General features: G+C 39.4%; 1 protein-coding gene across 1 annotated transcript; it reads right to left on the bottom strand.

Annotated features, from left to right (window-relative positions):
• Nucleotides 1–3,202: 3,202 nt before the first annotated feature.
• ndfip2 (Nedd4 family interacting protein 2) lies at nt 3,203–10,754 on the bottom strand. The gene is made up of 8 exons (XM_044110023.1): nt 10,509–10,754; nt 6,793–6,994; nt 6,447–6,577; nt 5,837–5,924; nt 5,618–5,742; nt 5,462–5,528; nt 5,269–5,374; nt 3,203–5,154 (listed from the first exon to the last, which is right to left on the bottom strand). Exons 1-7 carry the CDS (start codon nt 10,533–10,535, stop codon nt 5,271–5,273), a joined length of 744 nt encoding a protein of 247 aa, XP_043965958.1. The 5' UTR covers nt 10,536–10,754; the 3' UTR covers nt 3,203–5,154; nt 5,269–5,270.
• Between the last annotated feature and the right edge of the window lie 3,864 nt (nt 10,755–14,618).

Below are 14,618 nucleotides of genomic sequence, written 5' to 3'. Positions count from 1 at the left end.
AGCATTCCCTGGAATATTACCTTTGTTTTGATACTTGAACCAGTCAAATGCATCTTGATATATGGAACTCATTTTGGGGGAGTCATTTTCAAGAACTCTCCAAAGAAGAGGCTTGATGTTCAAGCGGTAAACCCCCCCCCCCCCACAATTGTAATATTGTGTTTAGTGGAATATCAAAGTCAATATTTATACTGGAAACTGAGCTACTGACGAACTTTTTAGAAACACTGAACGGCTAGATTGTATTTTAAAACCGCTGACGAACAAGTTAGTTTTACAGCATAACCGAGTTACCATGTGGTTTCTTGGGGTTGGTGCCACACCTAGCAATAAAATCAACACTTTATGCAAAAATGTTCAAAAATAGAAGGCAAAAACATCTGCCAATAAAACATGACCCCTGTCTGCCTTTGACGACTAACAGGATTCCACAAACACAGAAAAGCTCACACATGGACAGGCTGAGCAGTGACTACGCAGCTGAGGGCCTCAGATATGCTGCTGACAGAAACTGTCGGCGCAGTTCCCTGCATTTCTTTTTTTCTCTCTCTGCGCATGTCAGGATTCGCTCTGGGCCCTCCTCAAAGGGTTCCACCTGGTCAGAACGGAGACGAGATGAACTCGGGTAGACCGGGGGAAAGCTTGGTAAGAGCGAAGAGGAATGAGGTCAGTAGGAGGAGAGGACTTTGTTGGGGAATGTCTGCAAACCGGAAGAGTTATGTAAATTGACCCGCCATTAAGGCCCTCAAATAAAAAGAATGGGGCCAAAGGGGGGGCAGGAGGGCTACGTGAATGGAGTTTTCTGTCTTTTTTCTTCAAGATCCAAACATTTTCTAATGCTTAAATAACATACTTTTGTCCCTCCAAGCGTTAATGTCTGCTGTCAGGAGTGTTAAAGTATTTATTTTTATTTTTTAAATATAAAAAGTCCTGACAGGTATCAAATAGAGCTTTGTAGTTCAAACTGGAAAGAGAAGCGCAACATCAGAGCAATGTCAGCATTTTACTGAAAATCAGTAGCTTTCATCCAGTCATTGCAGGAATGAAAGTCTGATTTATTTATTTTTTCTTTGTTCTGGTTTTCCTCAAGTCCAGGTGTCAATATGGGCAAGACAAACATGTCCTGATCAAAACTTTTATGTCCTTTGGAATAAAACACAAGTGAAAAGCTGAGGACTTCAAATCTAGTCATCCTCTACTACCGCCATTTTGCGTTGTCATGATTTGACCTATATTCTTGATAGATTATGAAGAGTGCAAAATCATCCAAGTTGTTGAGCCTTAAATGACTTAACACACTCATTTGTTCTTGATTGAGATATCACTCCTGTAAGCATATCATGATATATTTAAGATTAGTCTACGGCAGAAGTCTGCAGTCAGAGGCCTCTTCAGTTTCACTGCAGCACCAACTGCTGTTGGAGATCCTTCCAGCCCACAGCGACTCTGTAAAGATACTTGGATACGAGTTACATTTAGTTTGGCTTTTGATTAATGAAGTAGGCTATATTAGAACTGAACCTATTATGGTAAATGAAAGTGTGTGAATATTGCCCTCTTGTGGTGAAAGATAAATACTGCTTAAAACAGCAGTGTTAATTTTGACTTAAATAGTTCGTTTTAGTCGGAATTTAGTAATCAGAATTGGTTTCGTTTTAGTAAATAATAAAATTTTAGTCCGCTAAAAGCCAATTTAGTCCACAAAATATGCAAATGTAAATACTTTTTCAACAACCCACTTGAATTAACAAAATAAATCATGTTTTTAAAATCAATTATGGAATGATGTTATTGTTTGAATATGCAATACAAACAAAACAGATGCAACTTTTATTTTTTTTGATATCCATTTTTCTGACCTTGCTTTCAAGGTAAGAAAAAATGAATAGGATTCAGCAGCATATTACTTTTTAGATTACATTAATAGGTAGAAATGTCACACACCCACTAATATTTTCATCTAATTTTGTCTCGTCACGTCTTAGAGTCGTTATTTTTGTCATTGTCATGAAAAAAGTGGCGTCAACGAAAGTTTTATACTCATTAACAAAATCAACACTTTAAAGCAGCCACTTGTAGAATTGCGATCAATAATCACATTGCTGCTTAAAATCCCACTGCTATACCCGTTTCTTCACTTCACTGACACTTTAAGCATTCACTACGCTTATTTTATGTTCTTCCCTTCCTTCTCCCCTCAAAACCACCAAACATTTAGGGGTTTACAGGGCAGGCAGCAGCGATAATAGGTGTCCTCAAGTACTGGTGCTTGAGGACACAATGATCTAACCACAAAAGGCACCTAGGAGTGGCTCTAAATGGAGCCCATGTGCCGCAAACAAAAATAAAAAAAGAGAGCTAAAACTGCTCACATATTGGCAATATTGTCCACCAAGTTGGTCTCTAAAGTGTTTTCAAAGACGTGCATAAAAGGGGGATATGTTTGTACCAGAATAAAGCTTTCAGGAGGAACAAATTCACTAACACGTCGGGAGTGAATTAAAGTGATCTCTGACTCCATCTAGCGGTGATGACAAGTCATTCTGCAACAATAACAATAAAGAGACAAAACACGAACTTCAAAACCATTTTGTTACTGAAGGCATTCCTTATCACTCTAAAATAAAGATTTCTACAGGATGACAAAACAAGGAAACCAACTACCACCACATATTCTGTGCTTGTCTTTTTATAGTTTAGTTGAGGGTAAAAAATTAATAAATAAACCTGATCCTGTTAACTTAAGAGTTTAAATGGACACTATGTAGCGTTTTTGATCTTCATGTTTCGCCCTGCAGTAGCAACGCAAACACATCACCTACAACTCTGACTAGACTTTGAATCATAAATCCTGTTACAATCAGGTTGAAGATGCAGCATTCCACAGTTTGCCAAGTTCAATTTCAGTCCATCCTGAAATTAAACGAGGAACACTGACCGGCGTCGAGAGCCATCGTCTGCTCGTTTTAAGATGTGTACTTTTGATTCCCTCCACCTCTTCCAACAAACTAAAGTTTTGTACTGTCCTGCTGGAAATGGTCGTTAGCAAACGTGGTCTGTGTTCAAAAAGGTCAGAAACATACACATCAGAAACATCTGCCCAGAACAAAAGGATGAATGTCTATGAGTTTGACCGCAATAACATAATTTAAAAAGATGCAATGACTTTCAGATTTGTACAAACATAATTAAACACATAATATCAGTGGCAGGCTTTTGAACTTTATTGGCATGTTTTTTTGCAAGAGCTGTCATTTTATTTCCAGTTAAAGTAAATGCATACCGACTGCTTGAGATGAGTTTCTGAGTCTCGCCTCAGAGAAATAACACCCCTTACTTATCATATTTACAAAGACAAAGATGGATTTGTAGATTAATCCTAACGTTACCCAGCCAAACTAGCCCAGGTGGGTAAATCATGCAGTAGAGCTCTAATTCACTGAAAAACCTCGATATTGCTGAAGGAGGCTGGATTAAGATATGATCAGTAAATTAAAAAAAAAAAAAAAAAAAAAAAAAAAAGGTTTGGCAATTCTCAAGCTGTCACAGTTCAGGTTAAAAGCAATAAAACAAGACACATAAATATTATTTTTGACAAATAAAAAGTGCAAAAGGGAGATTATCCTTTTGGGATGATTAAGAATTCCAGTTTAAAAAGAAAAAAAAACAAAGAAAAAAAACTTGGATGGCTAAGGTACAATGTATTTTTTCTGCCCCCACATCAAGTTAAGCAGATTCACAAATCTTCTTGAACATCAGAACTTCAAAGTGCAAATATTATCAAATGGCATAAGCTTGTATATACACGTTTCATTTCATTTAATGACAAAAAAAATCTAAACTTTATTCTCTTCTAATGAGGTTCCATGCCATCTTCTTAGGCTCCAGTCAAACACGACCATACGCCAACCCTCGACTTCATCGCCGTCACGCTCGTGGGTCACCTCAACACCAGCTGCTGCTCTGTTATTAAACGAAGCCGCGTCTCGTCTCCACTCACAACAGGAAAGGAAACGTTATTAACACCCAAACCGAATCTAGAAGAGAGATCCGTCTGAGTCACGCAGAACAAGTCAGCTCGGCGTTTCTTTGCGACGTTCTCCTCCTTTTAAACGGACAGGCCTGCGGTGGTTAAAAGAATCGACTAAATCTACTTCAATAACGCACAACCTTACAGCCACGATAACTAAAATTCATTACAGCTAAATTGCATAAGACTCTCGCACTCCAAGGAGCGTTTTTGAAACAAAATCAAAAGGTGGGGTGGGGCAAAAAAAGAAAGAAAAGGAAAAACAAAGCACTGTGTGTGAACACGCTTCTCCATCCACAGCACCAGAACCAGGGGGGTCACAGCTGACCTGATGAGACCTTGTACAGCTTCAAACACTGTTTTATCCAAAAATATACGTCATTGATTAGCTCTTTTTTAGCTTACATGTTCTCAAGAACAAAAGTATGGATGAGTTCGGAGACAAAAAGAGTGTTTTGAAGCATAAGAGTTGAGATTAACTTGGCGTATGCTGTGAAATCATCGAGTCCTGAAGCTTTAGAACCTGAATCTACGTTAAAGTGAAGGAGTCTTAAAAATGTTTTAAAACTGCAGCCCTGTTTATCCAAATGGAAGTCTGTTCTCGTTACAGATGGTGCATTCCGGGCTCCACATCTCTGGATTGGTTTTACTGTAAAACGATGCTACATCACAGTTAAAGTAAGACTAGTTCAGAGTGTTTGACACCCACCTTTTCTGTGGACGACAGAGATACACTTCTGAGAGAAAAAGGAACTCTTGTTAACACTGAATATGCAAAACTAAATTGACAGATTAAATTCCTTTGAATAAATTCAACCATTTTTGCGAGATTGTTTTCCCCATTGTGCTTCGTGAAACACAAAGAGTAAGCCCGACGAAAGCAAAAAAAGGCAGATTTGCAGGAGAAAATGAAAATTCATCTTTTTTTTCTTTTTTTTGGCTCAGTTCAGAAGCGCAGACTTTCTTTAGAATGGGTCGAATCGTTCTAGAAAAGATGGATTAAACCGGTAACACTTTCTCCATTCCTTTCCCGCTTCCTCTCGTCGCTGTCGGGCTCCTCTGTCAGGTCATGCGAGGGCAAGGGGAGGAACTGGGTTGGAAAGGAATGCTGGCGGCGAGGAAATCTGGAGGAAGAGAGCACCACCAACACATCAGTGCTGTAGTTTGTCTTTTAATCCAGCAGAGTGCGCACTTTAGTCAAACAAAAGTGGCAGATTGGCTTTTTCTTCTAGGCTTACTTTCAGTATAGGAAGAAGAGGCGTGTTCTGTGCGATGTGGCCATGTTTTCTGACATGTTGCGTACTTTCAGGTAGTTCACAAATCCTCTGAAGAACAGCAGGAGGCCTGAATAGAGAGAATTAGTTAGGGTTTTTTTTTCCCCCCACCTGCTTTTTTCTCGTTACCCTCGACTGGGACAATGAAAATACTGACCTAGCAACAGGAAGATCCACCAGAGCCAGTACTGGCCGTTAAAGTAGCCAGTGAAGTAGTCTGAGAACTGTACAAACCGAGAAAAGTTCAAAACACATTCAACAACTTCAAAATAAATACATAAATAAATAAAAACTTATTTTGAGTTTAACATACCCTGACGATTAGGATCCACTTAATGAGCGAGAGGCCGAAGCCGCAGATGGCGCCGTAGCGTCCAGCGATGGTATTGGTCAGACAGAACGACAGACAGAAGCCAATCCAGTTGAAGAGAAAGGCCACTGGAGGCATAAACACACCATTGGTGCTCTGTTGTAGCAAAGAGTTTAAGTTTTTTTGTTTTGTTTTGTTTGTTAGTTTCCATGGAAAACTCACTGAAAAAGGCCAACATGAAGATTCCGTCATTCCCGACTCGGAGCTGATCAGCGTCGCTGAAGTCATCTCTCGGGGGGAAGTCATCGTCCTTTTGGAAACAAACAAAATAAAAAAAAACTTCAGGCACACTGGAGAGAAAATTTAACACAGAAAGTGCCCCCACTAAAAAATGTTTTTTTGTTTTGTTTTTTTTTTAAATCAATAGACGCATTGCAAAACATGTTTGCCCTTCTTTGCTCTCTTTGACCCCATTTCAGTCTGTTAACATTCCACAAAGTAATATGGTGTTTAATTTGATATTTTTTAGTTCTTAAAATAATAGCCTATATGACAGAGTGTTAGGGCCATGCTAAAAAGAAATTAAGTAAAATTACAAGAATAGTGTAATCCAATAAAGTCATAGTCGTATCAAAGTCACAAAATTATGAGAAAAAAAGTCATAATTTTACAAGACTTAGTATGTAGGATGACCCTAATACTATCCTGAACTTCCTAACAACAACAACAACAAAAAAAAGTCTTGTTTGCAGCTTGTCTTAGTTCAAGGAATATTTCCCTCAAATATCTTGAAAGCAAACAGTGACTAGAAGGTCTGTGTGTGTCTTGTTACCCGGGGCAACACCTCCACGGCGGAGGCAGCCAGGGCGGCTGCTTTAGCCTTCTCTGCTTCATCATAGGTTGGTAGTGACGTGGCGACACTGTAGGGTGGAGGAACAGGGAAGTCACCTTGGAAGCTGGATTCTGTGAAAACAGCAGATGACAAGAAGCCTGGGTTAATAAAAACAGAAGGAACCACGTGCAGAGCCTGAAACCACAATAAAATGGTGAGGAGGTGTAAGAAATTGGCATGACTCAACGGTCAGAACACCGCAAAAAATTAAACCCTCTGTAAGCTGAAAACACGCAACCTGGGAAGACATTTAGAGGAGCTCTGAGGTAGAATGGAAAAGTGGTACCAGGTGCCGCGGCAGTGGCCCCCAGGTCAATGGAGGCGTACGGAGGAGGGGGCGCGTCAGCCTCCCCCACTGAGGAGGGCGGAGCCGCGCCGGCCTGAGCCTCCCTCTGGTCCGGGCCGGACGCGTCGGCTCTGGCTGACGCAGAGGTGCAGGGCTGCTGCTCTACACTGGAAGTCTCTGAAGAATCTTCCTCATTGTGCAACTGCAAAAGAAGACGAGGTTTTAGAGTTGTAGGCACGAGTCCATCATCTGATCATCTGCTCCAGGAGGCGACCCTCGCTCGTCGCCGGGATGCTTGGTGGACTTAGCAATGCAGCACCAGATAGTATTTTAGCAACAACATGGGACTGTTTAACTCGTCAGCAGCCGCCTGGAGGCAACAATTTGGTTTTTACATTACAGAGCTGAATCAGGTTATTGTTCTGGACTTTGGTTCTTATAAACTCTCTGATCCCAACATCCTGTTACAGACTTGTGGCTGCGGTTGGGATCATCGCCCTGCTGAACGACTCGTTTCTGAATACTCACTATCACAAAACAAAATGTTGTTTTTTTCGTTTTATTATTTATTTTTAAATTATATCGTGATTATATTAACTCTGTATATTCTACTAAGCTGCAAGTGGCTTCAAAACAAACCCCAATCAATGGCGTTTGAAATTTTAACTTTAAGTGCCAAAACATGCAAATTTAAACTCCAGGTGGGCCACAAAATGTATTAAAATAAAATTGCAAATATTTGTCTACTGTGTTTTTTTTTTCCAGTTTGACCCACTCAACAATAAACAATTTTTGAAAAATAAAATCAGTAGATCATAACCGCCAGATCCAATAAACAAAAAGTGTCGCACTGTTTTATTTAAAAACGCTATTTTAAAATATATATAAATTTTTTTTAAATTGGGCAGAATCAATTGTTTTCTGCTTTGTTGGAAAACTGACTTATTCAGGGACCGAACAAGATCATGTCAAAGGCCACAAATGGCCCACGGGCCACACTTTGAACATCCCTGGTCTAGATATTCTGTTTTTAGACACTTTAATTTATGTTTCTTTTCATTAATGACATTACAGTGAAATACATTGTACTTCCTTTTAACACAATCAAGACTAACGGTCTTTTTAACTCAAAAACTCATTTTAAAATGTGAAATAAAAGCTTTGTTTACATTTTTGACATGACTTTGCACATGTCTAAGCAAGATTTTTTTTTTCCAAAAACAAAAAAATAAATTAGTTAAAGACAAATGCTGCTTCACATTTGTTCCAGAACAGAATGTTCGTCCCCAGAAATGCAGGTACGACAGAAACCGAACCGCGTGAAGCTAATCAGTGAATGAAGCTTGCTTCTGCGTCCAAGAGTCGTCTGCTGACTTGAGTCTATTAATTTTTTTGTCAGAGGCGAGAGCCAAACACCTTCTGAAATTACAGAGGCGACCGGGGTGTTATGGGAATCTGGAAGGTCAACAACCAGGAGGGAGATTACCAAACTACTCCAGGGGAGAAAAGGTTTCTGCGTCTAACAGTCGGCAAACCTTTGATGAATCACCTCATTTTGCTTTCCAACTGCTCCACTAAAGAAGCTAAAGATTATCATTGCCGCTGGTTGACTCGCATCTGGCTTTGAGGACGGCGCCGACGTCATTTCAAGCCGCAGATAATCGCAAAATAAACTGCTGGTATAAACTAAAGATTAACTAGAAGGGCGCTCAGGAAGCAGAGTCCTGAGCCAAGGTCGGCGGCCTCTCCGCCGCCCGCGTCTCGCCAGTGACGCTGACACACACCTCCACCTCTTGCTGTCGCCACCCCGGAAAAACGAAAGCGGCCCAACCGGTCCGGCCTGTCAAGTCTTCAAATTCCTGCGTTGGGTGAAACCTCAGATAGTTCTGGGAACTCTTTAAGTTGTCACTTTAAGTGCTGAAGTTTCAACCAGAATCTTGATGGTGTGACAGGAAAAAACGATTAAAGAGGTGAATTCTCCATTTTGAAGTTTTTCCACAAAGTAACAAACGGCAAGCTTGTGGTTTACCACCTCTGCATACTGGGGAAGCACCACTTTTATCGCAGCTGTGACTAATATCCAAGCAGCTTTTAAAGGAAATGCAGTCACATTGAAAAAAAAGACGACTACAAAAAAAACAAGAACTCTCATGATTTACTTCTTCCGTGAGTGAATACATAGAAATATTTATTTTCAGACATAGTTCCATTAATCAGCGAGTGAATGATCGGCCAACGTCTGGCTGGGAATCAAGGACAAAGCCTTATGTTGGGAGGAGGGGGCGGGGGATTACATAAGATATTAAACAGCATAGCCACAAGCCTCCTCGTGTGTCTAAATCCAACTGAAACCGAACAAATCCTCAACAGGAGGGACGGGATGTGGTGAGGAGTACAACTGAACCTCAACAAAACACAAACCGACGAGCGTTTTTGTTGCGTTATTCCTGGAATACGAGAAGCTGTTGCAAGCCCCTGGCTTTGTTTGGTCATGAAACGTTAGAGCGCGTCCTCCCTACATGGGTCACACTGGAATCTGCAAGGATTATCAGTCCAAACACCCACATGCACGACTGCAGGTATCCGGACACAAAAACAAAACGTCTCCGTTTGACATTTGAAATCAGCTCTGAGGGCTTATTTCACTGCTTTAGTTCCAGCTCCAATAATAAATCCATAATTATTTTCTATACACGTCCACCTCTGTGAAAGAGTATAGATATAGATGATATAAACTACAAAGGTAGTTAATATCAAGTGCATTTTCTGCATAGTAGCTTTTATAGCTTTGTTTCCATTCTTATTTGCAAACTCCAAAAGACATTTGATTAAGTTGCTACATCTTATGAATATATTAAGCAACAACTTGAACTTGTTGCAATTCACTTCCACTAAAAGCTGTGCTTTTAAGCATCCGAGCTTAGCTTTTGTTGGGTGAGTAATCGCTTTGTAAGCTTCAAACTTCACAGAAAAACAGAAATAAATAAAAAAACTGCCGGTCAAAAGCCTGATTGGTGCATTTCTTGATGCATTTTGAAATCTGTACCGTGTAATTTCAAAGCAAGACACTGCGGTTTACAAGGTAGACCTCATCTAAAGTGATACTAGGGCACCTAAGCAAAGGTTTTGAAATAACCTGGTTACCCCCACCTCACTTTTTTTTATGAAAGTAGAAAAGAACTGAAAAATAACCCTGTATCTTATCAAATAGTTCTCTGTGGTTCATAGTACAAAATGCGTTTACCATTTTAAGACCTTATCGCCTCTTCTCGGAAGCTTCAGAAATTACATTTTAGCTAGCATGCTAATTAATTAGCATCCTAAACCGCAATACTAATTTTGAAATAGCAACGTGGTTCCGTGTTTTAACAATAAACAAAAATAACAACACGTCGCGTTAAATTTTTGAGAAATTTATCCGAGCTCAAAAGATATATCCAGTTAATTTTAGCTAGCTCAATGGATAACGTTAGCCTAGAAAATGCGGAAGTGGTTTGTTAAAGACTAGTTAAAACAGTTTTTTTCGACAGTTTGAAACTAATTATGTCAAAAGTAAAATATTTTTGAGGATTCCTAACAATCATTAATGTTAGAAACGTTTAGAAAATGACAAAATGACGTTATCAATTTTATGCTGTATTTTCCGAAAGGCCTTGTTTGTTGTTAGGCCGACTTAATCAAACTGTTTTGATCTGATATCGCTGCGAACAACTCACCACTTGGTAACGGCTTGCTGGGTCCATCCCGACGTGGTTCAGCTGGCGAGGAAACCAGCTCGGTAAACAAAGAGGGGAATCTGACCTGCCTTTACTCAGGCGGTTTCCGTCACGGAGAGAGACTTGGGTCTGAACAAATGCGAGAAGTGCTGAAAGCAGTGCGAGAAATGGCTGCACCCTCGACGCACTCGCTTGGAAAAATACTCCTGTCAGTAGTGCGTCAAGCTGCCAGAGGCAGTCACTATTCAATTTATCAACTTCCGGTTTGATGTTTCAAAATAAAACACGGTCGCCATACAAAACATCTAAATTGCAACAGAAAGTTAACTTATTTTAGCGGTTCTGTTCAAAACCTATATTTTATTTTATCCAAAAATGCTGTTTTGTGTGCCTGCAGGGACATATGGTGGGAACATAAGACAGAAAATAATTGCATAAACATTTTACGAGAAGTTAGATTTTGATGTTTTATCACTAATATTAGCAGAAATAAATTATTTGAGTGTATCACTATGTTTGTAATAGAACTGTATACAAGGTGAGATTTCCCTTTTGTCTGCAATTAAATAGCTGCAGGAACACACAACATAGCAGTTTTAACAGCTTGAAACAGACGGTTGTTTAGTGTGGGGTTTCTCTTGTGACGTACGACTTGAGCCAGATCTCTTTTATGCATGTAGTGTAAAAATTTCAAAAATACACCAATAAAATCATTGATATAGGCTATTAAAACAAACTAGCAGGCGTTATGCGACATGAGTGGGGGTCTATAATAATGCGCACGAGACTTTCATGCAGTAGTTAACAGCTGTGCTTGTTAATTAGCTTTCGCCTACATAATGAAACCGAAAAAACCACGAATTTCTTTTTCACGGAACACTTTCAATAAATAATGGTAAGTGGGCTGAGGACCCTTCAACCAAAAATAACATATTAGCGGAATCACCATAATGTAAGAACGATGTTCTTACACTTACAGGATGAAGCTCATCAGCTGCAGGTGCGACACCTGGGGAGTGTGACCGGTTACTGAAATTGCGCAGGTTTCTACTGTAGACATGTGGCATGGGGTCTTTGGAAGATTACTACAGTGCTTTGGCAGCATATGAACAGCACTGGTGAGTGTGTATGCTTTTTAAAAATGTATTTCTAGAGTATTGTATCAGTATTATGCGTGAGTTTTGAGATATAAGGACTTTGGGCTGGTCTCCATGGTAAATGTGTGGTCAAAAACAATAACCTATTTATGTATGCTTCAGTCTCTTGTTTTAAGTGACTAAAGCACTTAGTCACCGAGTGTCACTATTAACTATTGAATAATGGTTATTTGGCCATATGCTTGTGCTATTTTCCTGAGACATCTTTGATTTTTATTTTTTATTTTTAATTAATAACAATGACAAGCTGTTCAGTTCCATGGACAGCAGCACCCCTTAAGTCAGGTTCAGGTTACATTTGATGCTATTATAATTTCATTGTAGAAAGAGTGAGTTTTAAATACAGAAAAAACATGTTTCAAGGAAAAAACATTAATATTCTAGTCATTATTATTATTTTGAAGGAAATTCACCCGAGTGCTTGTTCGACTCTAGTTAACTTACTAGAGTTTTGAGGTTTTGATGACGGATTTCCGCAGAGCAATGACGTCAACGCCCGTAAAATATTTAACAAAACTGAAACCAGTAGGTGGAGCCAAAGTACTGTCTCACGTCTGAGCTGCTGTAATCGCTTTTCCACAATGCCTGTTGTGATATATATATATATATATATATAATTTATTTTTCAACCACTGCATAGTTATTTGCATAGAAAAATGTAGATGCATTCATACCTAATTTAAAGCATTATGATGACCCTTTATTCTTTGCATGGTGAAAACATGTAGAAAGGCTGAAACTTCACATCTAAGAAAGATTTTAATCGTGACTCTGTCAGCCAGTGGAGCACACGTTTTGTATTTAAATTAATTATTTGAAAAGCTGTTCACTTAGATCAAAAGTTATTTGAATTTTTCACTAAATTCAACACCCACACAGAAGGAAAAGCTGGTGCAGGACTCCTTATGGTGTAAATCAATGGATTCCCTGCAGAGAAAGATCAGAGATTTCATACAGTTTGCTCAAACGTGTCTTTAAGAACAATGTGAACAGTTTAGAAAAATGCAACATGCTCATATGTTGATACCCTTAACGTCCCAGGTCTGTTTCTTTACCTCGTCTGAAATGTTATTCCATCATGTGTTGTTGCTTCTGGGATAATCCTGGATCAGCATTGCAGTGGATCAGCGCATAATGGAACCTTTATAAATTGAAATGCTTGAGTTTAAAGGTTGAACACTGAAAAACTTGAGAAACAATCTAAGGCATGTGTTTTTACCACTCTGTCCATCCTGAAAGTACTTTGAGAACAACAGCTAAACAGCAACTGAAGGACAGGTTGGAGGAAAATACAAGTTGGTCCCACCACTAATGCATTTCTTAGATGCCGTCTTTATTATCTTTAACCTTGGTGACTCACTCACTTTGCTGCATTGCTGATAAATTCACCCTTTTAAGATCTAAAATACAGCCAGCTCTTTCCAACTGCTATCTTTCCTGTCTATCGCATTAATTCTCTCACGCCTCCTCTTTCAGTTTGAGAAAAAGCTAGCTGAAATCTCCCTATGCACAGTGAAGTATTGATAAAAGGCTCTTCTTGAATCAAACATTAATCCCATTCACTAAGAAAGGGATTACTGTAGTACATGTTTCAATTAAGCGGGTCATGCTGAGTCGGAAAGTAACGGAGGAAGAGAAAGAGGCGAGAAAAAAAATATATAAGAATGAAAAACAAAGTATCTCCCATCTTGTGGTGTTTTACCCTTTTGGGAGCAATTAGGATTCCACAATCCTGCCTGAACTGCTGGACAGCAGCAGGGAAGCACGCTAGTTAAAAGAACTTGAAGTCATTTGGCCAGCTGCTTGTAAAATACCTCTTTTACAGCCAATAATGGCACCTCAAGACATCCATCACTGACACCACATGCACACCCTCTTCCCACGCGCACACATCTCACAATTGGGAGGCTGTTACTTGGCAACATCGTTTCAAGGTAAATAGGTGCTATAAAAAGGAGTTATATAAAGAAACAGTGGGTGTCTCTGTTGGATGGTGGAGCTTTTTAGCAAGGCAGACTCATTCTTCTACTATTAAAGCTTGGCTCAGTTTGACTGGAAGGCGAGGGTTTGGCTCGAGGAGACATATTCGTTTTGCAAGGTTCACTAGGTAGCAAATGTGTTTTGGGCAAACTTGCACCCTGTTGTTTGGGATAATGGAGTGAAATTAAGGCAGTACAGAAGTTGGATTTTGATTTTCCAGTTTATGATTTAACAGAAGTTTGACATCAAAGTTCTGTACTATCCAATCCCACTATAGGCTTCTGGGATACAAATGCAAGCAACAAGTGATAGCTTTACTAAAAACCTGTGAGATTTCAACATAACCAAAAGTTTGAATATATTATCCAACATGGCAGCCACACACCTTATCTTAATCAACACTCCAGCCAATGATCAAACATGTTCCACACCTGGTCTTTGTCCAATAAACACATCAGCTCTTAATTTTTATGAATTATAATGTTCTCCAGACACCTGGTCTTTGTGTATTAATCAACACACCTAACAACACAAATGGTCCTTGTTTAATAATTAACACGGACATTGCTTTATTAGTCAGCACACACATCATGTATCCATTTTTTAACGGATACATGACACACCTGTTGCATAACTGATCTTTGTATATTTATAACTGCACCTTTGCATCATGTTAGCAAACATCAAGGCTTTCAACTCTGCTTGGGATTTTCTTTGGGTTGCCATTTTATTGGTCTTTCATTACTTGATTTTTGCATTTGGAACCTCAACTAATAGAAGTTGAAGCAGAGAAACATCGCTGATTAGCTAAACTATCCATCCATCCATTTTCTAACACCCTTATCCCTAATGGGATCAGCAGGGGTGCCGGTCCGCATCTCCAGGGAACGTTTCGAGTGAGAGGTTGGGTCACACTGGACAGGTCACCAGTCTGTTGCAGATTAGCTAAACTAATTGAAAACAAATAAATCTT

This window comes from Gambusia affinis, linkage group LG24 (assembly GCF_019740435.1).
Source record: "Gambusia affinis linkage group LG24, SWU_Gaff_1.0, whole genome shotgun sequence".
In the NCBI taxonomy this organism is placed as follows: domain Eukaryota; kingdom Metazoa; phylum Chordata; class Actinopteri; order Cyprinodontiformes; family Poeciliidae; genus Gambusia; species Gambusia affinis.
The sequence above is the reverse complement of the archived record's forward strand: the minus strand, read 5'-3'. Positions and strand labels throughout refer to the sequence as shown.

Excerpts from the sequence above, each read along its gene's own strand:
- ndfip2 (XM_044110023.1), bottom strand. The coding sequence starts at position 10,535 with ATGGACCCAGCAAGCCGTTACCAAGTG. Across the intron at positions 6,995-10,508 it reads CAGCAAGCCGTTACCAAGTG|TTGCACAATGAGGAAGATTC; the intron begins GTGAGTTGTTCG and ends CTTCTTTTGCAG. Across the intron at positions 6,578-6,792 it reads GGCCACTGCCGCGGCACCTG|AATCCAGCTTCCAAGGTGAC; the intron begins GTACCACTTTTC and ends CTGTTTTCACAG.